At 34.9% G+C, this 27,004-nt stretch overlaps 5 protein-coding genes across 6 annotated transcripts; 3 read left to right on the plus strand and 2 right to left on the minus strand.

Annotated features, from left to right (window-relative positions):
• Positions 1 to 80: 80 nt before the first annotated feature.
• Positions 81 to 1,296, plus strand: LOC108227672 (uncharacterized). Of its 2 annotated transcripts, none has more exons than XM_017402950.2 (2): positions 81 to 830; positions 1,008 to 1,296. In XM_017402950.2, the coding sequence occupies exons 1-2, from the start codon at positions 222 to 224 to the stop codon at positions 1,209 to 1,211; spliced, it is 813 nt and encodes a 270-aa protein (XP_017258439.1). In that variant the 5' UTR covers positions 81 to 221; the 3' UTR covers positions 1,212 to 1,296. The 2 variants fall into 2 exon arrangements, with proteins under 2 accessions (XP_017258439.1, XP_063935464.1); XM_064079394.1 differs by having other exon boundaries at positions 83 to 839.
• LOC108227671 (O-fucosyltransferase 31) lies at positions 1,236 to 8,489 on the minus strand. The gene is made up of 10 exons (XM_017402949.2): positions 8,251 to 8,489; positions 5,787 to 5,849; positions 5,459 to 5,540; positions 4,934 to 5,004; positions 4,721 to 4,809; positions 4,442 to 4,645; positions 3,717 to 3,978; positions 2,912 to 3,139; positions 2,532 to 2,729; positions 1,236 to 1,983 (listed from the first exon to the last, which is right to left on the minus strand). Exons 1-10 carry the CDS (start codon positions 8,374 to 8,376, stop codon positions 1,774 to 1,776), a joined length of 1,533 nt encoding a protein of 510 aa, XP_017258438.1. The 5' UTR covers positions 8,377 to 8,489; the 3' UTR covers positions 1,236 to 1,773.
• A 489-nt stretch (positions 8,490 to 8,978) lies between these two features.
• Positions 8,979 to 10,175, plus strand: LOC108226349 (uncharacterized). The gene has a single exon (XM_017401292.1). It carries the CDS (start codon positions 8,979 to 8,981, stop codon positions 10,173 to 10,175), a length of 1,197 nt encoding a protein of 398 aa, XP_017256781.1.
• An 8,667-nt stretch (positions 10,176 to 18,842) lies between these two features.
• Positions 18,843 to 20,073, plus strand: LOC108224931 (AT-hook motif nuclear-localized protein 28). The gene has a single exon (XM_017399696.2). The coding sequence runs from the start codon at positions 19,050 to 19,052 to the stop codon at positions 19,899 to 19,901; it is 852 nt and encodes a 283-aa protein (XP_017255185.1). The 5' UTR covers positions 18,843 to 19,049; the 3' UTR covers positions 19,902 to 20,073.
• A 2,278-nt stretch (positions 20,074 to 22,351) lies between these two features.
• LOC108193050 (universal stress protein PHOS34) lies at positions 22,352 to 26,796 on the minus strand. The gene is made up of 5 exons (XM_017359615.2): positions 26,414 to 26,796; positions 26,167 to 26,270; positions 25,170 to 25,288; positions 23,754 to 23,845; positions 22,352 to 22,684 (listed from the first exon to the last, which is right to left on the minus strand). The coding sequence occupies exons 1-4, from the start codon at positions 26,604 to 26,606 to the stop codon at positions 23,767 to 23,769; spliced, it is 495 nt and encodes a 164-aa protein (XP_017215104.1). The 5' UTR covers positions 26,607 to 26,796; the 3' UTR covers positions 22,352 to 22,684; positions 23,754 to 23,766.
• Between the last annotated feature and the right edge of the window lie 208 nt (positions 26,797 to 27,004).

A 27,004-nucleotide genomic window follows, 5' to 3' on the forward strand; every position in this document is an offset into this window, starting at 1 on the left:
CATATTCTTTAAAATAATTAGAAAAATATTCCAATAACCCAAAATAATATTATCTAGAGAAACTCGGATTGAGATTTGAGAGAAAAATAGTCCTTGTTGATATAAGGCAACTTCTAATCAGATTCGGGATATATCTCCGTACCCACATATATTAAGCATACTTGAGTTCTCAACTTCTCCATTGTTTGTTCAGTTTTGTGGTTTCCGAAGAAACGCAGGGCATGGATGCGTTTATGGACCATTACGAAGTCCTAGGGTTACCTAGCGGTGAAGAAGGAGCGAAACTCTCAGAACAAGAAATTAAAAAAGCCTATCGATCGAGGGCCAAGCAGTTGCATCCAGACAAGAGGCCTGATGATCCCAACGCTCATCCTAATTTTCTCGCGCTCCATGCATCGTACGAATTTCTCATGGATAAAAAATCTAGACAAAAATTTCATCAAGATGAAAAGAAGCGGGAGGAAAACAAGAGGAAATTGCAGCAACAAAATCCTTATAAGCGTGATCGAAACACGGATGTGGATGAAAGAGAGCGAGCAGGACGTGCTGCGCGTTATAAGGCAAGTGCAGCTTGTAAAGAGGAGGAATTGATTCGGAGGAGAAACGAGGAAGTGATTGCAGCATTGAGACGTGATGCAGCAGCTAGTAAAGTGCGAGCAGTGGATGTAGCAGGTTCGGGATTGAACGGAGAGGGGGAGAAAGAGGCGGCTTCGAGTCAGTGTCCTTGTGGACATTGTAGGGGGAATTGGCCGGATAGGGAATTTAGTGGTAGCAGTCTCGGTGGTGGTGATGGTGGATTCGAGGCACGCCTGAATTCATTCTTGACAAAGGTCCGCAGGGTCTGAAATTATCACTTTATATCTTTGATTTTTTATTTTTTTTTGGCATTGTCGTTATATTTTCCTTAAAAACAATATTTGATTATATGTATTTTCAAGGAAATTTTCGTTTGGCTAGTCTCGATTTTTTGCTAATTATGCCTGCATTTTGTGATAAACATGCTGCAGAAAGACCACTGTGTACCCAGGTACTTGTTGCCACTGCATGACGTGCACATTGACAATACTTATGCTAAAGATTTGGAGACATCTCCCTCACTGATACAAGAAAGACATGTAAACTCAGTTTTGGCCAAAATAGCATATGAACAATGCTTGTGCGGTTGTGTCTACAGGCTACAAGTCTGCTATTTTAATTTTATAGTTAAATGATTTTAACTCACTGGCAAAGGTATGTGTCTTATCATATGTAATTTCAGAGAAAACATTAATCTAAGATGTGTTTTTGTTTGTTGCATATTACATCTCTTCAAAATAAAAACACATTAGTACTAAAATACTTTAGATTAATCTTTTAAAAAAAACAGAGCTAGAGGAATAATATGGCCAAACCCCATTCCAGAAAACCTCAGTGGGGGGATTTTTGTACATGAATCTTCAAGCCAAATCCTAGTCTGAGCCCAACAGTGTTAGGTTGGCAAGTGAGGTGATCCAGTTCCGACCAACTGAATTTAACCCGCAAATGACTAACCAGTTGCTTCTATCTGTTGAATGCATCTGAGTTGAATCTGTAAAGCTACAGTGAGGGAGGGGTGCCTCAGGGACCGGGGACCGTGGGGGCAGTGGCGTGCCATATTAGCTTTACCTTCACTCCTTTCACTGGATGACATATATGTTCACATACACATGTATACAGAATTAAGAACAAATTTCTGATGCTACTTTGCGCAAGCAGTCACGTCTTCTTACTCCTTGCAGTAGATGACTTTATAGATTAAGCTTGACACATGCAATCAGGAATAGGATAAGTATATATGGATTGCTTCTCCTTTCTCATCCTTAATTGTCCTTGCCTGTTTTTATGTCCATTCTGTACTGCTTGCTGAAACTCTGTCCAATCCATGCCTGTACTTAGAAAGAGCTGGGCTAACAGAACCATGTTCGGTCTAATAGTCTTCATGTTATTGTATGCTCGATGAGCTACCTAAAGAATAAATAAACAAAATATAACTTCATCTCCTTGATGGAAGAATATTGAACTTATAGCTTCGAAATATTTCTAAAGTAATATAGAAGCTTTGTTTGCACATCCATATACAACCCACTTTCAAGGATTGCACCAACATTACAAGCAATAATGTAAAAGATAACATCCAAGCTACACTTAGATCAAACACTTTCCATTTAAAGTGATCTCTCACCATTTTTTATGGTATTAACAAAATATATGAAGTTATGATGCATACTTAATGATATAATAACCAACCACTTCCATCAGTCAAAGCGAGAGTACATATAATTGGTATGCCTTCTATAACTTAGAGGACAACAGGGAAACTAGAGTATAAATGAAATTGTAAGCTTAGCTATAAATCATGATATATATTGTACCAATGAATGATGAAATGGCTTGGATGGATAGTGTTTGATCTAAAGCTTACACGAGAGCCAAAATAACCACCCTCTTCTGAAAGTCAGTAAGATATCTGTTCTTTTAGAATAGAATTTAAAATCAGAAAGTCTTAGTCTTACCAGTGCATTGTGCATATTGCCCGGGGAAGCCGAAATAAAGATTTCACTCTGCATGCTGACATAATAGTCAACTGCTGCTGATAGAGAAGCCTTTCCTTCAATTACAGCTCTTTCCTCAGGAGAAGTAAGGCTTTTTTTATCCTCCATTAGTGGAAACAACTCTCTCAGTGCCGATATTCTCGCCTCTCCACCATAAACCTGACAATGGAAATTGCATGCAAGAATGTGAATTATGATAGTTGAATTCTCCAGAAATTCCTAAGACGTGTCTTACATGCCAAATAGGCAAATATCGATAAATATTAAGTAAAGGAGCTAACTGGTATATAATTAACTCCTAGGAATGGAGAGAACTGTGACTATTTATTCATATGATATACCTTGTGGGAAGCAAGATATAGGCGTGTGCTATTGTTAAATCCCAAAGCTGCTAGAAGCAGCCCAATCTCTTCAGGAGTCAATGGACAACGTCCTTGACCTCTCAATTCCTCATCAGTAAATTGTGACTTGAGGACTCTACCTTGCCAAATTACTTGGCGGTATTTGGCAAGAGCTAGCCTTTCAGCTTTACCCCCACCGAAGTTGCATGCCGAATGGGCAGCCATATCCTGAGCAAAAGAACAGATCTATATCAACACTCTAAATCGATCAGACTTTTTCACTGAACAGAAGAAATGTGATTTAGATTAATTTTCTCAAGTCTACACCAACATATAGTATCATCTATTTTTAAGATCATTAAGATATATAATATAGATGTAACATTAATGATTTCATGATATTTAGCATTTCCTTGTTAGTCATTATGTAAGGCTATAAAGGAATGTCTTATTCTTGTATTGGTTTGGACTCAACAATATTGCAATTTTTTTTATTTGATTTCAATCTACTAGAACTTGATATTTTGATAACCTAGTACGTATCGTGTATATCCAAAAAATTAGAAACTAGACGAGGGTCTCTTGTCAATTGTTATATTAACACTAACATATAAGCCATAGAGGTTGAAGAAAATTTTATTTTAATTGTGTGCTAAAAAAGACGGATTAGAAGTGTATCCAAAACCTTTGACTAGGATTTGCTCTGTATTCCAAGCTATAAATCAAATGCTTTTCATATGTATTTCAAGCTGCAATTTGAAAAGAATTTTTGTTTTTTAACTTCATAGGCAGAAGAATATCATACCTTGTCAAAGCGAAGATGTAACACGACAAACTTCCTATTTTTTCCATTGTCAATTAAATTTCTTCGCTCATCAAAGGACTTGGTCTCTATTCCAGTAGAATTACCCCGAAGACGATTAACGAGGGCCTCTCCTAATTTCGTGATCTGGGGAGTAAATACTAAAGCTTGAAAATTCACCCTACATCGGAGATGCTGAATTTCTGCAGGCATATTGTCAAAAGCCAAACGATGCGAGAATGGGGATATTGCAGCAACCCCGTAACTGAAATTTTTTTAAAACATCATTCGTCACGTTGCCATATCCCGAAGAGGTCATGCATGGTTCAATTATCTATACATGAACATTGATGTGGAGAAAAAAATTAAAAAAACATCACTTTGTATTTAATTTATTTCATTATTTCAGAACAGAATTAATTGTATTATTTATATTAGATTAATAGCTTATAGGGAGTACTATACAAACCGTCGTATAATAATATAAGAATATATAAGGAAATGAAATTTTCGCATTATTGCAAGAGTTTGATTAGTTATATAATGGGTTTTTCTAGTGTGTCCCAATGGTCACATGTTAAGGAAATGTGTTGTAGTTTCTATGTTATTTAGACTTGTTGAACAATCTATTAAATCTTTTGTCAGTGAAAATATCTAAAATGTTCTTTAATGCTTCCACCTTTCCCAACTAGCCTCTGCAAACGTAGTATGTAAAATCATAGACACACCTCTGCAATATGGGCACAACATTTTCAAGGTACCAATCTGCAGGCGCATGAACTGGTGCTGTTTTAATTCTAGTAGCTCGTATGCCTGTGGCATAATACTCTCGGGTACTCCATGAGTATTTTTCGGGAAGCTCTTTGACTATAGAAACTTCATCCTTCAGGGTATCGATGAAATAATCAACATCAAATATATCTGCAAAGGAGCTGCAAAGTACACATTGAAGTCCAGTATAAATTGAAAACTAGAAAACAAGAAAGTAAAGATATCTGACTCATAACCTTGAATCTTGCCAAACAGGATTAACTTCAAGGTGTGGGATCACAAGTGTTGCCCCAATAATTTTAGCGACAGCTACTGCATCACAAATCTAGGAAGAAATGTATGATGGGAACAAATATCTATTTTTATTCAACTAAATGGAAACATATGAATATATATCATTAAATTATATTAGATAAGACCATTCTGTAAAACATGATAAATGAACATACCCCCATTCTCTGTTGGTTTAATCCTCCATCCAAAAATACTTGAATATATCCCTCGATTTTCTTTGGGAGGGCTACAAAATAAAAATGTAAAATTTCATTTCTTTTCCTCCGAAAGAGAAGAGCCTTCTATTATTTCCCAGCTACCATATACATGAATGGAACATCACCCTATCCCTATGTATTAAATTTGAGTTTCCATGAAGGAGATCAAAATTTAAAAATAAATACATGTCATTGTTACCAGCTCTTGTTTAACAATTATCAAAACTCAACAAAGTGGAGGAAATATAAGGACGACACTTCTCAATTTATTATTTTTTAAATTTGAATTCCAACACTATTTGCATTGTGTTACTTCCATACAAATCACATCAACAGAATCCCTGACAGTAAACAGCATCGCATATAAACCAATATATTGTCCCACATTTTGAAGAGGTTAAACGAGAAATGAGAGAGGTTTTTTTATATATTGCGACATTGCATAAAAGTAGATGTTAGAATATCAAGACAGGAGCAACTCACAAGGCACACTGGTAGTATAAATACAAGGTTTCCATCCTTGGTTGGGTAATGGAGACCACAGGTCAGCTTCTTGTCGGTCAAACTGAATAGCCAAAAAAGTAATAATCATATATCAAAGATTGACAGTTTGCACCCCCTAAACTGACCAAATTATACTTAAGCATATGTAACTTAATATGTGGCAACTACACAACATCGTGTATTATCATCATGAACTGAAAAGTGGATACAAGTTTAAAAAATAGGGTACCAATACCCATCCAATACTGCAAAGCATAGTTGAAATTTAGTAGGAGGCAACAAATAAGAAAAGCTCAAACCTACTTACAGTTTCATGCAGTAGAGCTTTTTTTAGCAAATGCAAGTGCTTGGGACTTGGAGCATTCCATTCCTACAAAATATAAGGACCTTCATCATGAAATCCAAAAGAAATGTGAAATAAATACATTTGCAGAAAAGCTTAGTCACTTAAACATTTAAATGGGTATAAGATTCATAGAGTCCCAACTCATCAAGCAAGATTAAATCGATATGCGAGATCAGTGTACATGTATCATCGTGTTGATGATTTCATGTGATTAAAAGTTATATGGAAATTACAAAAACACAGAATCTACTTTACAGAAAGTGTAATCATTGAAGATAAGTGCAATCCATATAACACAATTAGGGAAACGGGATTTTAGATTAATGTAAAAGCTAGCATAAAAAGTATAAACACAGAAGATGAGATATTCTCCAAAAATTACTACATGGCCATCGGTGCCGAAAGGGGAAAAGAGAAAGTAATAATATAAATTGTATTAAAGGAAAGCTATGCCATATTTGACTCACATCAGGGTAAAGAGAGGAAGCTTTTTAAAGAAGATGCACAAGAACTAGAAAGTTTGATAATAATAATAATAACAATGTATTTGTAAAGCCAAACCGGCCACACATGTATTCTAAGACGGATTTTCTAGCAGCATTGCTTGACATTCTAACGACGACACAAAAAAGAAACTATGAAGAGTGCATGTGACATCTTACATTAAACAATTAGTTAAGCAGGGATGTATGTCACATCTTACATCAAAAAATAGCTAATTGTGGATGTTATATAAAGGTGAAACAGATACATATGCAACCAAAGCAACTTGGACTTCTCAGCCTAAGACAAATCCATCCACGATATATGAGTCACAAGTTGCCAATTCACATTGTGATACCTATTACCTAGGTGTTTGGTTTAGCAAGATTTCAAATATACGTACTCATTTTTCAGAAAAAAATACCAACATAGGTACCCTCTTAAAAAACTAGATAAGTAACTATTTTCTGATATTAGCTAAAACAAACACTCTATTTCTGTTTAAAAGTATTACAAACATACTTTGCTAATCTTAGTTAATCATGAATTAAAATTGTATTCATTTTTTAATGACGACCAGGTATACTTAGGGAAACTAATCCTATTCCAAGATACTTCTACTCTGAACAACATACCTCTAGTCTCCTGTTTCAAATGTCTGGTCTAGTATGTAGCTACGCTTAACCAATATAGCCAGGTTACAAAAGAAGGTACATACAGAAGGATAAGCTATGCGGATTAGATTCACAGATAAGAATTAATAAAGATGAGGTTGGAGGTTTGGCTTAGTATTAAACGTAACCCTCCTCTTGACAAAAGCCATGTAAAAATATACAATTTTTTTTAGAAAGATGAGAAAGTAAGTTAGATACTGACATATCAAATCCATCCCCAAACCCACACTAACTTGCTAAAAGAAAGGCAAATAGAATTCCGCTTCATCAGCTGAAACAAACCAAATAAACTGATCTGGCATTACCTTATCCACATACGAGTCCTTCACTGCTTACTAACCAGTAGCTACATCAACTCTAATTCAAAATAAGACCATCCACTAGTGAGTTCCTCATTCCTCCACAACTAATACAACATCGCTAATGCCTTATTTTTCATAATAATAAAACCACAACATAAAAGAAAAATTCAGAAAACTCGACATATAACTCTTGTTAGTCGACATTCACAGCAGAATTGAGTATATCCTAACGCAACTAGAAAACTCACATTAACTAATTCTACGTGATTCTCCACCACACCACACAGGATTCCAATACATCCTAATGCAACACGCAAACTGACACTAACCAACTCAACGCGATTCTCACCACACAGTACAGAATTCAAATATGTCCTATAGCAACACGCAAGCTCACAATAACAAATTCTACCCGATTCTACACCACACCATACGGAATTCAAATATATCCTAATGCAGCAACAGGGAAGCTCACACTTACTAGCTCTACGCGATTCTCCACCACACCATACAGAATTCAAATATATCCTAAAGCAACACGTAGGCTCACACTAGCTGATTCTACCTGATTCTACACCACACCGTACAGAATTTAAATATATCCTAACAAGTGACACGCAAGCTCACACCAACTAATTCTCCGTGATTCTCCACCACACCGTACAAATTAAACATACCCTACCATAGCAACACGCAAGCTCACACTAACTAATTCTACGCAATTCTCCACCACACCGTACAGAATTGAAATAGATCCTAACGCAACAAGCAAGCTCACGCAGTCACACTAACTCACTCTACACGATTCTCAGCCACACTGTACAAATCAGAAATCAATAATCCTAACAACAGCATAACAAACAAGCATTATTTAATTATCGACAACTATTATAAAAGAATTTCTACAAAAACAAACCGATTAACATATAATTATGGAAATAAAAATAGAGAATTAGATCGAATTACAGAGAATAATGAAGGATAGGCGCCACCAAGTGGAGTGAAAAAATTGGGGAAAATATTAGGCAATAAAACAGCGAAAATCGCAGCGAATGCAACTTTTTGAGGCTGATTTTGTAAGTATTTTAGCATCGTGTTTTCGCGATTTAGAGAGCTGAAATTAGTGAGGGCTTTGATAGGAGTTTGCGCAGGCTCTGAAGTTCGATCGTGTACTTGGAAATTCGAATAGGAAGTTAGATACAGAAATCGTAAGAAAATGTTGTAAAAAAAGTTATTGACGGTAAATTTAATCTGGTCAAATCGTAAGTTTGGTTCTTAAAAATTTTAATTTTTATAATTTTATAAAAATAATATATACTTATATCATTCCTTAATTAGAATTTATGATTTATAGTCATTAAAATTTTGATTGTGAAATGTATAACATAAATAATATTTTATTCTCTAAATTAATATTCTATTTCTCTTTTTCGATTCTCGGTATAATTTCAAAAATGATGAATTTATGTATAAAAATATATTATAATTTCAAAATTGAAGAATTTGTAAATAAATATGTGCTCCGATAAATCTAGCTACGAATATTATTTTTTAGAGATCTAAGAATAAAGTATTTTATCGAAGAAAAAGTAAAGGAATATTATCCGAAATTTATTCGAAACGAACACTCGCCATAAAAAGTGTGACTTTACTTTCCGAAATAATCTCCAACAGATTATTAACAGTACAGCAAAATGACTGACACCGAGCGCCGATCGGAATCGCAACGGCTACTTTCCATCGCCGCGAAGCTTCTCGAAACGCGAGATCTCACCGGCGCAAAAGACTTTGCCACGTCAGCACAAGACTCCGATCCGTTACTCGACGGCTCCGACCAGATCTTGGCAATCTCCGACGTCCTCATCGCCGCCGACAAGAAAGTCAACGGTAATCACGACTGGTACGCGATTCTTCAGCTTAATAGTCGCTGTGATGACCTAGTTTTGCTTAAGAAACAGTATCGAAAGCTCGCTATTTTGTTGCATCCTGATAAGAACAGGTTTGCGCATTGTCATGATGCGTTTCGGTTGGTTTCGGATGCGTGGGATGTTGTTTCGGACTCGTCGAAGAAGGCGGGGTATGATAAGGCGGTGTTTGGGGATGTTGCGATAAAATCGAATAATAAGAGGAAGAGGTTTGGGAATGGGAATGGGAATGTGAATGTGGATGTGGAGAAGAGTGGTGTGAATTTTTGGACCGCGTGTCCGTATTGTTATAATTTGCATATGTATCCTAGGGTTTATGTTGATTGTTGTTTGAAATGTAGTACTTGTGGGAGAGCAATTCAGGCGGTGGAGGTTTCGAGTATGCCTTCGATTGTGAAGGGGAAAGATGGTTTTAATTGCGTTTGGGGGTGTTTTCCGATGGGGTATGCGGGAGGGAATGGTGGAAAGGGGGGTGGAGGGATGGAGTTTCCTAATTGGATGCCTAAGATGTTTCCGAATGTGAGTGGTGGCGGAGGGTTTGGGGATTTGAACATTCCGGTGGTGGGAAAGGGTGGGAATGTGAATATGAGTGGTGGAGGGGTAGGGTTTGGGAATTTGGAAGTTCCGAAGGTGGGAAGGGGTAGAAAGGTGAATGTGAGTGGTCGTGTGGGGGCAGAGTCTGGGAAGCTGAATGTTTCGGAGGTGGGAAAGGATAAGAGTATGACTCGAGCTCCAGTTAATGATGTGACAGCGGTTCAAAAATTGGGAACTCGAAAGAGGGGAAGGCCTAGGAAAGAGGATAAGAGTGTGAATGTGGCTCCGGTTAATGACAGTGCAGAGGGAGTGGTTCGAACATCTTATGTTCCTGAAGATGAGTATGTGACTCGAGCTCCAGTTTATGATGTCACAGCGGTTCAAAATTTGGGAACTAGAAAGAGGGGAAGGCCTAGGAAAAATCCGAAGTGATGAAGTATGGAATAATGAGCACAAGATCCTCCTACAGTTGATTCAGATTTTAACAATAAACAGAAGGTTGGATCTATGATAGAATGAATTCCTTCAATTGCCAGGGAACTATGATATCAAGGAGCTTTGCTTTAAAACCTTGTACAAGTTTCAAGTCCGTACTTAGCAAAGCATAGAAGTATCAAGTCCGTATAATTGAGGTATTTTCAAATAATCTTCTAAATATGGCAGTGTTGTTGTTTGTATAACTTTAAATGGATGTTGACGTTGTCCTTAAATTCTAACCAAGCCTTGTAGGTTGTAATATAGGATATTGCTATTGTATGATCTTATAACCATCTAGACAGTGTTAGTCTTACTCATAACTTGTATTTTCTTTTTCACTTGATTATGGTTTCTTAGATGTGGATTTGTAGTAATCTGCAACATGTCTCTATAGTTATGTTAAGTTTTATCTGAATTTCCAGCTTTGTCATCTTCTCGATGTTCCGTCTAAGAGAATGTAATGCCCTCCGTAACATAGACATTGGCTTCAATAAAATTGGCTAGGGCATATTAATTGCGACATTTGTAGGTTGATCGTTTATACTACATCATCACATCTCTCTTAAAAACACAGTGTGATAGAGTATCTGGGGATTTGTCAGTACTGTGCTACTATAATAAATTATAATGCTCTGAAATAGTTTTGTTCATTGTGATTGTGTAAAAGCCGAACTTGGTGCAAGTCGACAGATAGTATGGCTACAGTTCACTTCTGTTTTCCTCAATCTCTATGATGGTGCTTCTAGGCATACGCCTGATATATAGGTCGCTTATAATTCTTCTTTTAATTTATTATGTACATTATGTTTTGTTCTCATATGTTGGTTATACTTTATTTTCCAGTGCTTTGTCTTTTGCAAATAAAAAATTGGATCGGAGCATCCATTATTAATATGTATATTTATCCAAGAAACCCTGATGACCAGTGGATATCTACTCTACAACCTCGTGGAGATCTCTCACTTGTGAATATGGGTGGCCAGGATGTGACAAATGCATTCATCTCTTTTCACTCGAGTGCTATTTAGTTAAGTGTTGAAACAATCTTTTCTCGTTACCATTTCAAAGAACACAAGGTTTCTGATATGTCAAAGGATTACAGAAACTCGCTTCTGAGCTAACAAAAGCTTGGATGTTTGCGAATAAATGCCATATTATTACTATCTATTATCTCTATTCTGTTAGTTCTATGGTTTATGGATGTGTGTATGTCATTTTACAGTCATTTTACAATCAAATAGCTTTAGTGTTCATGTGTTATGAGATGCATTGTTGGGATTTTTGTGGATTCAAGTGGCTTTTCTAAGTCATTATTCATGGTATAGCAATGATGATTCGCTGATGGAATAAATGGCTGAAATTGTAGTAAGGAACTGTGTTACTGGTATTAGCATTAATTGGAGGAAGTGAATTCAAATGCTCATCACATAGCTAGCTACTCAATCAACTTGCTTCAAATTTACATAACATGAGCATTTCCTCATAAAAAAAACAGGAGCACACAATACATTCATCTTCTGAATTTTGGTATTAATTATAAGAGTGTAAAAAAAAGCCACAACAAAATTTTGCATAACTTAAATTATCATATCGGATAAATATAATTGAAATATAATTTATTTAGCTCGAGGCTAGTAACTAAAACAAGATAAGAAAGGCAGAATTAGTTTGAAATTAAGAAAAAGACAAAAACAAAACATGCGCATTATTTTAAAATTTCAAACACACATAGATTAGGTGTCATTTGTTAACGAGTGAACCCTTCAAAACGCAACTGGATGATGCATTTCTTGCTGTTAAGTCTGTTTGTTAAAAACTTTTGCACCTTTCCGGCAAAAAAAAAAAAAAAAAACTTTTGCACCTGACCGACACCGTGAATTAGCTGGACGGTTAAACCGTCCACATAGCAGATGACACGCCTTAAGTCAGCCTGATCTTCTTGTAATAAATTTTATTTATACTAATAACACAAAGCTTTTTGTTCATTGATAATTTAAAATGAAAAAAATATATATTTTGCCATCACAATTTATATATTAATTATAAAATTATGATAAAACATATAATAATAAATGATAGTCATGACTAAAATAAATTTAATAAAGTGAAACACATAAAATGAATACCTTATATTTTGAAAACTTATACTCTCTCTATTTTTTAATATATGTCGTTTTATTTTTGTCACAAACCTTTACGTGCTTTGATTGAACAGTTAAAAGTATTATTTTTGAATAAAAATATGTAATCAAAATTTAATTCATAAAACACGTCAGTTAAAAATAATAACTTTTACTATGGCTCAACTCACCTAGAAGTACGTGTCCAAGTCAAAAGTATCATATAAAAAAATCTGAGAAAATATAAATTTGTATTCAGAACTTTACAAAAAAATAATTAACAAACAACATTATCACGTCGGTTCAAATAGGTTATCATTCAGAAATTCCAGCTGTTCAAAATTTTTTTTTCAGATTTAACAAATGACCCCTTACTCTGAACACATTCTCTCTATCTCTCTCTCTATGGCGATACTTGACATTAGGGTTGAGCAAAAAACCGATTCGGAATCGGAACCGAAATCGGGAAAAACGGGAGAAAACCGATCCGAATATAACCGATCCGATTTAAATGGTTGGGTTCCAGTTATTCCTCCCAACCGAACCGATAAAACCGAACCGAACCGGTTATTAAAATAATAAAAATAATTAATATTATATATAATAATATAAATAAATATTTAATCTATATCATATTAAGTTGAAGCCTCAAGGTGAAGCTTTCAGTAATTTCTTTATATTAATTTAGATTTCAAGACAACACTCTAATATCTGCAAACAACTCTATTATAATTAAGGAGATAGACTTCCACCGGTAAACATGGTTCCCGAATAACTTTCCTGTTATGTTGAAATATCCACCATCGTCTTCGAAGAAAAAACACTTGAGAACTAAAAGGCTAAAAAAACAGAGCTGAAAAGATAGGTTAGGGCACCCCAGAGAAGAAAAAACAAACAGAACTCCTCAAATCATCAGGAACCAGACGAACACACATTGGTCCTTGGCTAAAACATAGATAAATATGACAGACATAGATAAATATTGTTTATAACTCAATGGAGTCTTGAAGAATTGCGCGGTGGCAGTAGCAATGTCTCTTATACATGTTAGTCGGTTTTGTAACCGAAACCGAGCCGATTACAACCGAACCGAGGTTTTTAAACCGAATCCGAACCGGTGGTTGCGGTTTTCGATTTTAAAAACTGAAGATATATGGTTGCGATTCCGGTTTCATCATGAAACCGAGCCGAACCGGCCCATACTCTGCCCTACTTGACATGTCTGACGATAACAATAACAAGCATAATCATTTGTGGATCGGAGGAGTCATGCTCGCAATGAAGTTGATTAAAGCTACACACTTCAGGCGCGAGATACTAACTTCACAGTACCGCGTGTATCCCCGCAACAATCTTCCGATGCCGAAAAATAGCAGAGAACGATCCATATGAAGGAGCGTAAATAGCATTTTACATATATATAGACACATATGTAATCGATGTATAATCAAAGCTATGTTACACTTGAAGTTTATGTTATGAATTTAACTTAATGAGAGCCGGATTCTGTTCGTCATTTTTTTAAAAAAATTTACATTGTTTACGTATTATGCTTATGTATGAATTACGTATTTATATGTTTATATGTGTATACGTATATTCATGTATTGTGAAGTCGTACGTACAACTAGCCGTGACTTCACAAATCCCAACCATTTCTCTAGATCGCTCTCCAACAACTGATATACGAACCTTTATAAATCTCCGGTACCTGTGTCATATGGAAATCGCCCAAGAGCAAACCCCATTTCCATGACAAATCCTATCACATTCAAAAGGTAGTTAAAATACAAGAACAAAAACACATGAATGTTATAGAAAAAATCTCCTCTTTATAATAAAGATGTACCCTTGTCAAATTAAATCCACGCACCAACTTATTTCTTATTTTAAAGAGAGTCTTACATTTGAGGGACAGAATACATATGTTCCAGCTTTTATATACGCATAATTAAAAATCAGGGGTCGCTGTACTAATCATATGAAGCACAACTGGAAAGCTTCAAATCTAATGGGAAAACATTGCACAAAATTCGGCTATAAACCCAGCCAATGACCCCCCCGAATAACTCGAGCAAGTAGAGGCTACCAAGTATCAATACTGGTAGATGAATCCCTTCTAAGTGTCCGTTCACATGTTTTGAAGAATAATTTAAACGCGTCAGGGCCTAATTTAAAAAATTCTGGACGAGATTAAAAGCATATTGAAATTTAAAAAAAAATGTTTTTGTTTAAATTTATGCTTACATTTCCATATATACCGCGAGAACTGGCTCAATAATTCATAAAGCTTGTAGTTTATATTAACTTTTTTTCCAATTTATTTTTACTTAAATTAGTTTTTTTTAAAGTTCGATCTTTATTTATTCGATTTTTTGTATATAGTAGTCTGAATGATTCTATTAAATGTTATATATAGTTTATTTTTTTTAAATATTTAAATTCCATGTCCACCAAATTTCTTATTCAGAGTATGTAATCTTTTATCATTTTTTTACCGTTGCATACCATCATCTACAATACTAGTAGTGTGATTTTTTTCCTCAAATTTATTGCTTTTCTTTATGGAAAAGAACTTTTCTTGACACTTAAAACACTAATTTTTTACCCTTCGTATGTTTTTTCTCCTAATTAAAAATTTATTACTGTAAACATAAAATTTTAAGAAAATCAATTTAAATATATACATCATGTGAATATCTATAAAATTATAAACAAAAATTTAGGGATCGGCTAACTTCTTTTACCCCTGTAAGGATCTGTCTCTGTCAACAACTCAATCCATTAACAATAAAAGATTAAAATAAATTACAAAAAGGAAAAATATATAATTACCGGTACAAGAATCTTGAAAATATCTTGTCTAATACTGATATTAATCTCTAACTTTTAAAATATGTATTTAGATTTAGAATCTGAAAATTTATTTATTTTTACATAAACGATATAACTTATTTTAAAATTTTAAAATAAATACATATTTTAAAAATTATTTTAAATTTATTTACATCGGTGTGCGTGTTCAAAAATAATTTCAAAATATAATACATAAATTTTGAAGGATCACGTGGGGTAAAGTAGCTGTTAGAAACTAATATACACACTATTACTTCTCGAACAGTTAAAGTTAACAGCTGTTTTTAACAGATGTGTGGTTCAGGGTTACAAATCGAAAGCTAAATGAAACTTAGGGTTACAAACTGTCATGTTTCAAAGTGTACGGTCTGATTTGCTAATGAGTCAAAGTCTGGGGGTTATAAAGTGCAATATACTCCAATATTTAAAATGTAAAATGAGTGTAGTGTGAGTAAAGTGGTGGGACCAACTAATATTTAATGTATAAAGTGGGTGCAGTGGAGGAAAGTAGTGAATGTAGTATATTACTATATTATAAAAACTTACTACTTTTTGTATGCATACAATTGATGGGACGTCCTAAAAAGGAAACTGTATACAATTTAATAGGACAGAGGGAGTAATATATTTATTATTCTCTCCATCCTACTAACTTTCATATATTTTTTCACTGATGACACACTATAATATCCTTATGAAATATAATTTTATAATTTGTTGTTAAAATTTTCTTTTCTGATATTAAAATAAAATTTAAAAAATATATATAAAATTGTATTTTATAAAAACATTAAATTATATATTGTACCGTGTTACTCAATACCTAGGAGACTGATGGAGCATATATATGGATTTAGAATCGAAATATTATGTCAAAAATTGAATTGAACTTGTATCATTTTGAAAAATCAAATCATTCAAGATACTGGTTAAAGAAAATAGAATTTGATCAAAATTTTACAATTCAATTCAAATTTTTCTCCGAATATAATTCCAACTTCCGCAAAATGAAAATCTCATGGCTTCTCTGAACAAACTTTGTGAAATCAGAATTCGACTGCCTTGATATTGAGATAAGGAATATGGATAACTGGATACAGAGAGCGCTGCTTTTGGGATAGCATTGTACTTTGAAATACCTTGCGCTCCCACAGATAAACCTTCCATTTTCGGATGAGGATTGGTTTCCAGATATGCATCTGGGCCCATTTGTCAAACACATTACACTACATGGTGGGACCCATTCACCATGGACATACATACTGTCTGCTTCCACGCGATACTCTACTATTTTCTTCTACGATCCAAATAATGTGGACCCCTTGCGTCTGCACTTGTCCTTGACAGCAATATTAGAATAATTATTTTCAAGAAATAAATTTACATTACCAAAAATTAATATAAGATCGAAGAAATCTGCAACACACCACTCACACATAGATTTTCACTAAAATCATAATTAAACCGATTACATTGATTAAATTTGTTCAGTATATCCATTATCTAGAGCTTAATATATTCTACACTCAAAGCAAGCGTTGACAAATATTGTTATATATCATTTTAAAAAATTATTTTAATACATAAAAATGATACTGGGACTTGATTTGATAAATTAATTTCTTTGTTTGGTTCCATCTATTCTCAATCTTTTGAATTATATATTTTTAATATTTTAAATGAGGTGGTTGTAAATTGTAATAATTTAGTAAGTGATATTTTGAAGTTTAAATGAGGAAATTAAATCTTTATCTGATTTTTTTAGAACAAAAAATCGAATATTTTGTCTTTTTAATGCATTATTTTAATCATTAACATTGCTTTTAAGTCACAAGTAGAAGAATGTCTACTGTCTGCAATGTAAATAATATATTTGACGTCTGACTTTGAGTAGCTAGCAGCAGCGCATTACGAATTCAAAGTAAGATGAAGACATGATGAAGTTCAAGTCAAATAAGAACTGCTTGCTAGATCAAATTGCTCAACTTTGAACGGGCAGTTTCTCATTGAATTATTGGAGTGAGCCTCCTTGTTATTACTTGCCAGTTTGACTGCGCAATATATTTAACTTTTTATCTATTTTTATAAATTTTGGGTTTAATATTTAAAATTTTGTTTTCCATTTTTACTTAAATATATTTGTTTAAAATAATATAATATAATTACTGAGTCAGACATGTTGAGGGTACGCGATGGAAAGAGGAAAAAGTATATAAGAATAGCGGGCCTAGGTTTTGCAGATAATCTTAAATGAAAAATCCTCACTGATTAATTATATGTGATTTTTGACGTGTTTTCATAAAATTTGCCTTTTTAATATTTAATTCTATTAATTAATATTTTACGTATATACTATCTATATTAAATTTTTACTAAATAAAAAAGTTATTTAATGTTAAATTTTCTTAGAAACATGTAAAGTAAAAAAAGATAAAATGATTTGTATAAATGTAAAGAGAAATTATAATATAAACAAATAAATTTGTTGAATATAGTTGTATAAATTTTCAATTCAAAATTCATACACTATATGTTAAATATTTAAAAAAATAACTGGAATCTAAAATAGAAAGTTGATAAGTTGAGGTGACCAACTCCATGCCGCCGCATCAATAGGCTGGGGGCAAGAAAAAGAGAAAAAAGAAGAGCATCCCCCATGACACAAAAAACAGAAAATCACACAAGTCTTTGTCAATCGGCTCGGTCGGAATGACATCTGCTACTGTCTGCGAGTACAATTTATGCCAGAAATTTATTATTGACGCGTTTGTATTATAATATTTTCGGATAAAATAGTTTTATATCCTATTTTTTTACAAAAATAGAAAATGTTAACATATAATATACACATATTTATTATTCTAAGTTTTTTGAATAATCCCTTATTAACGTCTTTAAAAAATTAATCAATTTATCGATTATATTTTGATTTGACTAAAACACATCAAGTTATCTAAAAGATATTATCTAAATTCTGAATACTAGTTATACTAATTAATTCTGATAATCCTACAATCATGCATATGCATAAATTGTGTAAAATCCAAATGAAGAAATAACCGGGACGAACCAAGTAAAACCAGAAGTTAACTAAGCGTAATTTGGCTTTTTTTTTCAATCTTTTCTGCATCCTTCGTAAAACTAATGATTTAACAGATTTTCTAGTTCGTGTATGTGCACAAAAATTATGACATGTATAAACACTCATAATTGTTAATGCATGTTCATGATTTAATTCGTTTTTTATTGCTTTCAGTCAATATTAATTTTCAAAAACTTCGGAATAAGTTAATAGTATTATTGTGGGTGTTTGTTTGAGACTTTTAAGTCCAGCTTCTGAATTATAAGTTATAAGCACTTATTCGTACCGTTTGTGTAATAAGTCAAGAAGCACTTATAAAAAACTAGGAATGCTAGCTTTTGTTTCAGTACTTCTACTTATTTCCCAAACACTTTAATCACTTATAAGTCTTATTCTGCTTCTAACTTCTACTCCACTTATTTACTCCACTTATTTATATTAAGCAAGAAGCACTTATTTTAAGCTCACCCAAACGGCCCCGTTATATCCCATAGGCTATGGGCAATTCATGTTAGTAACTTTAAATACAGAAATAAGTCAAATTAGTTTAATACCCAAAATATCTTTTCCTATATAAACTAACCTCTCAAGTAGCGGCGCTCTTTGTTCACTTGTTCTCTCTTGCTCGGTTTCTCAGCTCATACGCCTCCTCCCTCCTCTTCTCCATCAACCTCTCTCATCCACCTCTGCCTGCCACTCCCTTGATCCCTCTTTACTCATACTCGTTCGTAAAATACGGACTTCAGTCTGGATTAGCCTCCTCGTATAAACATGAAAGGTGAATACACGGATGAAACCCACCGTTCGACCCAAACAATGTTCTCCAAAATCCACCAAACCCAAAAATTCCAACCACACCACCTCCGCAACCCGACCCCACCTCCGCAACCCTACCCCACACAACCCCTCCACGTCACCCCCTTCCAAGACCACCCCGCCAGCCCTTCCAAACCCGAGCCCTCCCAAAACGACGGCGCTTCCATCGAAATCCTCCGCCGTCCACGTGGCCGCCCACCCGGATCCAAAAACAAACTCAAATCCCCCATCATCATAACCCGAGAACCCGACCCGGCCATGTCACCCTACGTCCTCGAAATCCCCGCCGGCTCCGACCTCATCCACGCCATCACTCTCTACTGCAAGAAACGCCAGTCGGGTCTCTGCGTGCTAAACGGGTCGGGTACGGTGGCTAACGTGACGCTGAAGCAACCGTCGAGCACTCCTAACGCCACCGTCACATTTCACGGCCGTTTCGACATGTTGTCTCTCTCGGCCACTATTATTCTCCCTTCATTACAGCACGTAACAAACACGTTCACCATCTCCCTCGCGGGCCCACAGGGACAAGTTGTGGGTGGGGCCGTGGTGGGCCCACTCGTCGCCGCCTCCACCGTCTACATCATCGCGGCGTCGTTTAATAGCCCGGTGTTTCAAAAACTACCGATTGAAGATGAGCATGAAAATAACGATAATGTTAATAATAATAATCATAATAATAGCGGTGGTGGTGGTGACGTGGCGTCGCCGTCGGTGGTGTCAGGCGGCGGCGATATGTACAGTGGCCATAGTATGGGTAATGAGGTGATATGGACGCCAACTCCGAGACAAGCGCAGCCGTATTAGCGGTGGATTAGTTTGTGATTAAGGGTGTAATTTTATGATTAGTGAGTGTTGATTTGTTATTGCAGTGAGTGTAGGGTTTAGTTTGGGTGAGTTTAGTGATGTTGATTAGTGAAATGTGTTTGGTTGTTGTAATGATGTGTGCTTTTTACTATTTTAGTCATTGTTTGTTGGATGTTTTGTTGCATATATCCTAGTTAAGATAGGGCTATGCTGGTCATAAAAAAAACTCCTATATTTGGCATGCAAGGACTTATTATTTGGCGTACTCCTACTTGTTTATATTGTTAAACACATGCACCTGTCTTATTTATTGAAAAAGAATTTGATCTTTGATACTCCCTCCGTCCCACCAGGTTCTTTACAGTTACCTCTTTTGGACGTCCCATCCATTTCTTTACATTACAAAACTTTCCCAAAATAGTTAATGGGTCCCACCACTTTATCACTTTTCCTTCCTTTTCACACTACTTTTACTCCACTATCTCTCTTTTATATATTAAAAATCGATGGGTCCCACCACTTCACCCACTTTTCTTCCTCTTTTTCACTACTTTATACATATTTCTTAACCTCCGTGCCCAAACCCAATGTAAACAATTGGGTGGGACGGAGGGAGTAAACGGAAGAGAGCCGGGACAATAATAGATGGTTTTATTCAATAATTTGATGAGATTTGATTTTTGAGATCTCCGAAAGAGTGAAAATAATATTACTCAACAAAGGTAATTTAGAAAAGCATAATTGCAACTGTTGATTTATTATCGAACCTAATTTTTTTTTGAAATTTTGAAAGATTAATTATTTGATAAATATTGATTTTTTAAATAAAAATTTAATTTTCACCTCGACTAACTTCTAAAATTTGACAAACTTTTATTAATGATTTCCGACTATTTCATAATTCGTATTAATGATTTGAAAAAACCCGGATAAGAAAAGTGATGGGAATGGAGATTGGGAAAAGATGGCGGTGGGATGGGGGTTGTTTGGAGTAAGCTTGAAGATAGAGATATAGGATGGACCGACTGACAAAACTGACCCCCACTCCTTGATGTCACCACCTGTGTTTGATAATAATTATGAAATATGCCAAACAGGGCATTGAGTAACAATTCAACTGGGGATTGCAATTTGCAGCAGCATGCACAGGATTGAGATGGCTCATGGCTGCAGCCTGTAAGCTATGTTATAGCATCCTATAGATACTGCCAAGTGGATTCCGGAAACAGCCAACGGATATGCCATTCATTTGATTAATGTAGCACAGAGACGATATTGCGAGCCGTGAGAATGATCGGAAATCGGGGAATTAATCGATTAATCAACTGATTTTGAATTTATCGAGAATTTTTTTGTAGATTAGAGATATCTGGTCAAATTAGAATGTAATTGATAAATCGGGAACATATTTTTTAAGATTAGTTGGAGATTTCTAATTTATTTATAGACAAAAATTAAAAATTCTCAAAATTCTGTAAAAATAAAGAAGAAAGGGGGAAGACGCTCTTGGATAAGAGTTATGCGATGAAGAAACTTCTTCACCTCTCATTGCTTTTGACAGATTTACAGGCGCATGAGTCTAGGTTATTATTTGCTTTTGTCTCGTGGAAATTACAGAGGACTACGGCATGTCAGCGTGTGTTAAGTAGGTAATGAAGCTTTTTACTTTTTGTTTCCTTCTTCCAAATCTTTATCTTTTCAGTTTTCACACTCTTGATGCTGATGGAACATTGATTTAGATCAGCTGCTCATGTTCTTTATTTCTCTATTTCTTCTCTCCCTTAACCCTACTTTTTCGGGGCATGTTTTACTTGCCCTTTTTAGCCTCCAACTCTAAATTATCCTAACCTGGCTTAAGTCTTTCGAATCGAAACACGGGGACATTTGGATGATAGATGAATCGAGAATGAGAAGTATAAAAATGAAAAGCATGAGAATGAGAATCTCACGGAACATGAGAATAATGATTTACCCATCAAGTGAGAATGAGGTTCCCATTTTACATCACAAAATGACTAATTCAAATTCCTAACACATGAATTTGAATTTGAGGTTCCTGTTGATTAAGCTCATTAACCATTAACCAAACATCCTCTAAATTGAATGCTAATTAAACACGATTTTGCCCGCATCCAAGCTAAATACAATAATGCCCAGAGGAACCGTGAGGGATGAACATATGAGAGCCAGAGGGATGACGGAGAATTAAAAGAAATGACCAAACTGGAGAAAATTACACAGAAATAATGAGAAATAAACCCAATTAAAAGGACATATAGTTTGTAATAAAATTTGTGGGGCTAGATTGGTATAGAAATAGACAAGATGCTGATGGTTATCAACCAATTAAATGGGTTCATTATTCATTACGTTCCTATCCCATTCCTATATATAAGCCTTGTTCATTAGCTTATCGTTTCTGTAATATATAGGTGGTACAAGGCTCCGAATCATAAAATGATGAGATGTCGAAATCGACTTTATTAACATTATACATTGACGCATATCTGCATATCTAACAAGCAAATATTAAAATCTATGTTCTATACAATGCCACAACGCTGTAGACTAACAGAGAGACATCCACCGTGATGCATCCAACTGCAGGATTTGCCAGCCAAGTTCACACAAACAATCAAAGGACTAAATTTACAAACTGGAACATATCAAGACTCACATTTCACTCTAAACTGCTTTCAAAAACAAACAAGTGATGGTAGAGATGTGGCAATCTGCACGCAATTCAAGTATAGAATGTACTTTTCTCCATAGTAGAACTTGACCTGCACCGAGTCATTTCCATCAACACATTGCAACTTGAAAGGCATATAATATAGAACAGTGTGCACAAACATTCTATATGATTAGAGAAGCAAAAATACTTGCGTTACATAAGAAACATATTTAAAATAGTTATGTTGGTGAGTCTATTGGCAAGTCAATCTCTCAACTAAATAAAATACTTTTAGGAAGGTAGATAAATGGAGTTATCATGAGAGGTAAACATTAGACGGCATTATAAGCAACCTCAACAACAAAAAATTTCTATCAAAAATCGATCAAATACTAACAAACTTCTACTGCAAAGAAGTAATGCTTACTATGTTTTTTTCTAATATAATGACCAACCAAGACACAAGCACCAATTTTTTCGCAAAAACTCAGGCGATACTGACAGTCCATAGACCATAGGGAATACCCAGTGGACCATATTTCGACCTCAAGACATCCCTAAGACATATAAAGTGTCTTAACCCCCATGGCATGGGGTAAGCTATCAGCCTCCATACTCACAGTCCCACAAATGTAACAACTTATCCCATGGCTTCTAGCTGAACACCCCCCCATATCTTGGTCATTAGAGGTCAAGGGTTCACGCCATGGCGGAACATGTGTGTGATTATATAAATTTCGGTATCTGACCCTCATCGAAAAAAATGTCTCAATTGGGCCCTCTTTTTTCTCATAATATTAATATGTACTATTAAGTCATGCTCCTTGATAATCCAATATATTAAACTCACTCACAACAAAGTTTTTGGAAATTACCTCATCTTTTCCTTAACAGAGAAAAACAGATCAATGAGTTGTAAAACTCAAAGATCCATTTGTATGCTATCATAATTCAAACCATAATGAAAATTAAAAAGAGAAATAATAGTTGGGAATATCACAGCCAATATCAATTTCTATTTTCTTTTACAGTTTAAAATAATGGAAATAAACAACTCACATATAAAGCAGAGCAATAGGTCCTAAAGGAAATGTAATGGCAACGTCCCCTTGTTTAAACATATCAAAGCATATAACAAGGTAATTTAAAGTTCTCAAGAAACAAGAAAGAATACTTGCCGGAAACATCTTTTTAAGAAGTGCTCTTGACTATCATAACTGGGCTCACAGCATGGTTGGAGCAATAGTTGCTTACACTTCCCAAAAATATCCTGAACCAAATGAAGAATAATTAGGTGTATTAAGTGGAAAAGAGCACACGGAACTGTAATTGCAACACAGTTACTAAGCACACGGTTCAAAAAGTTCTAGAACTAGTTCTGACCAATGTAGTTAATATCTAGAACATTTTTTTAATACATGTATGTCAGTTCTTTTACTGTTTTAAGCAAATTTGACTGGCAATGTGTTAGCGAGAAGTTTACAACTGTTTTAATTCTTATGAGTTTAAACACCATCTCACATTCACTTATGAGTTTACAACTGTTTTAATTCTTATGAGTTTAAACACCATCTCACATTCACTTATGGTAAACAAGATAATGCCACAATGGATCTTCATTACTAAATCCAAACTCCTCACAAGCAGTTGTTGCTTCTAAAACTTGATTCTACAACCGTAACAATGTTGCGCTGGAAAATCGTTATATGATAGAAATCATTAAGTCTTGCGATTTAATCTGTGATTAATGAACTGAAACCTCATACGACAAGGCAATCAATATAAAATGGCCAATCTAGTTAATATCAGCAGTCAGCACTAACTTCACCTCCCCTTCACTAAGGAAAACGTAAACTAAGTCACTAGTCAGTAGTAGCGAACAAAAATGTCCCTGACATCTTACAGAGACCCAGTATGATGACGTGCTTAAAAAAAACTAACCATTTTAAGTCTGTATTTAGAGTCAAAATGAGGCAAAGTGTAGTCAAGATAGCTACTGTACTCGAGGACATGTAAATGTCAGCTCCCCTGAGTTTTGTGGTCTGAAAGCTAATAAAATTTGAATAGGGCATTAATGTCTAAGGTTCTAGCTCTAACAAGTTCATATAACATTAGTTTAAATTTTAAAATTTATGCCCACAACTTTGAAATTCATTCTGGTAATGTTCTAAAACGCCGTCATACTAGACCCTTGAACTGACTGAGTCCGAGGAAATAATGCAGTTTGAACAGCCATCCAACTTGAGCGTATCTAAAGCATATACATGTCTCCGTTTACAAAAAGTTAGACTACAATTTAGAAAGCTGGCAACATAAATTGTAAATCATCTACTGAAACAAAATTTTAGGCCAAACTATAACAGACAACAGTATCATATATGTCACTCGTTGAGAGATCATAAAAAATGTTGATCCTCCAAGAGCCTAAACTTGGTTGAGGTCATATAAATGATGACCACTCATAAAAAAGTACCTTCCATGACCGGGAAATGGGAATAGTAATTTCATTCACTTAATATAAAAAAAAACATATTAATAAGAGAACACTGGCATAATTAATCATCATATAAAGCAGGAAATAGAGATATTTGTACCGTTTAATAGGACCAAAAGCACGGCAACCGATTACAAGTAAATCAGCATGCAGATCTTCCACAACTTGACAAATTTTCTCCTTTGGATCCCCAATTACAACTTGCGTCTTATAGCTCACCTGATTGATTCAGACAATAGAAGTGACTTTATTAAAGCATGTAGATCATTGACATTTTCAAATCATATATATACCCGTCCTCAACTACAAATTCTCTTCACCACTGGCTTGATTTACTTTGGCGAAACAGAATAAGTGATCTATCAAGCATTCAAGCTAAAGCCATAATAATCACAAACTATTCATCAGAACAATAGTAACATAAGTTAGAATATACTTTAAACTTTTTGACAATATCTACAAGTTTCGTACTAAACATATCTCTATGCAAATGCGTGTGTTACTACTTCCTTCCAAGAGTCAGTAAATCTACAGCTACCTAGTACAGCACTACAGCAGTACAGCTCGTACTACCACTAGTCTTTTCTAATTTTAGCAGATGCCTCATATAACATCAATTTAAACTCCCTAGTCTAAATTGTCTAATATTAGCAAACAATTCAAGCTGACTTAACTTTAACATCGAAAGCAAACACAAACAAGTATATATAGAACCCAGGGCAAGTAAGAGTATTAACATTATTTTCAGAGCAAATTTGAACATTGTGACTAATATAAGTTGTTGACAATCAACAATTCAAAATAAATATCTACTAGTTTACTACTAAACATATTTAAACAGGAAATGCAACATGTCTAACCACTTCCTTCCGAGAGTCCTCCGATCTACAGCCACCTATCCTATGGCTCGTACTACCACTAGCCTTTTCAAATTTTAGCATATGCCTTAGATAAGACATCAATCTGAATCCTCTGGTCTAAATTCTTAAATGCCTAATAATAATAACAAACAATTCAAGCCGACTTAATGTTGACACTATCGAAAGCATACACAAACAAGTATAAATACAATCGAGTGCGAGTTCAAGACTGCTAACATTATTTTCAGAGCAAATTTCAACAGCATGACTGATAATCGCATCTGAAATGCGCTTCTGATGCTTCTCGATCGCCGCATTAAAAGCCGGAACCTCCAGATCACCTGCTCAACAAAAGTCAAACATCCAAGTCAACAAATCAATCAAGTCAAGAAGTCAACTCCAATTCACATAAACACACTCTAGAAAGTTCTAATTCTAGTCGACGAATATATACTATTCGATAAACGAATAAAATAGAATTAACTGGGGCCGCCGAAGGGGATGGCGCCGGGATTGAGGCCGGTGGCGATGGACGGTGGAGATTGAACGTGGAGGATGAGGAGATGGCCGTCGGTGGGCCGGAGCTTGACGTTGCGGATGGCCCAATTGAGGGCGTTCATGCTCTCCTCGCTGCTGTCTACTGCGACTATCACGCAGCCCAAGTCCCCGGACGACATCGTTTTGACTTGTCTAAATGATTTACGGTTATCTCGGAAATGTTGTCGTGATCAGGAGTTGTGTTGCCGTGGATTGTGATGCGGGGTTTTGTGCAAGGATAGAAGATTATCGGAGAAATGGGATATTTTAGATTTACCAGCTGTACTTGCAAGCTAAAGACGTGGTTTGAATGCCTGACAAAAAAAAACAAAACAAAACGCGTTTTTTTTTTTTTTTAACATGCTCGCAGATGTTTGTATCATAGCTATGATAACCGCATCGGAATTACTTTCGTCCGATGCATGCGGTTTGAGTTTATGATTTATAGTTTGAGAGTTTAAAATATTTATTTGATTACCCCTGATATAGTAATGATTTATAAATTATTAGAAATATAATTATAAAAATAAAAATGATA

This window comes from Daucus carota, chromosome 6 (assembly GCF_001625215.2).
Source record: "Daucus carota subsp. sativus chromosome 6, DH1 v3.0, whole genome shotgun sequence".
In the NCBI taxonomy this organism is placed as follows: domain Eukaryota; kingdom Viridiplantae; phylum Streptophyta; class Magnoliopsida; order Apiales; family Apiaceae; genus Daucus; species Daucus carota.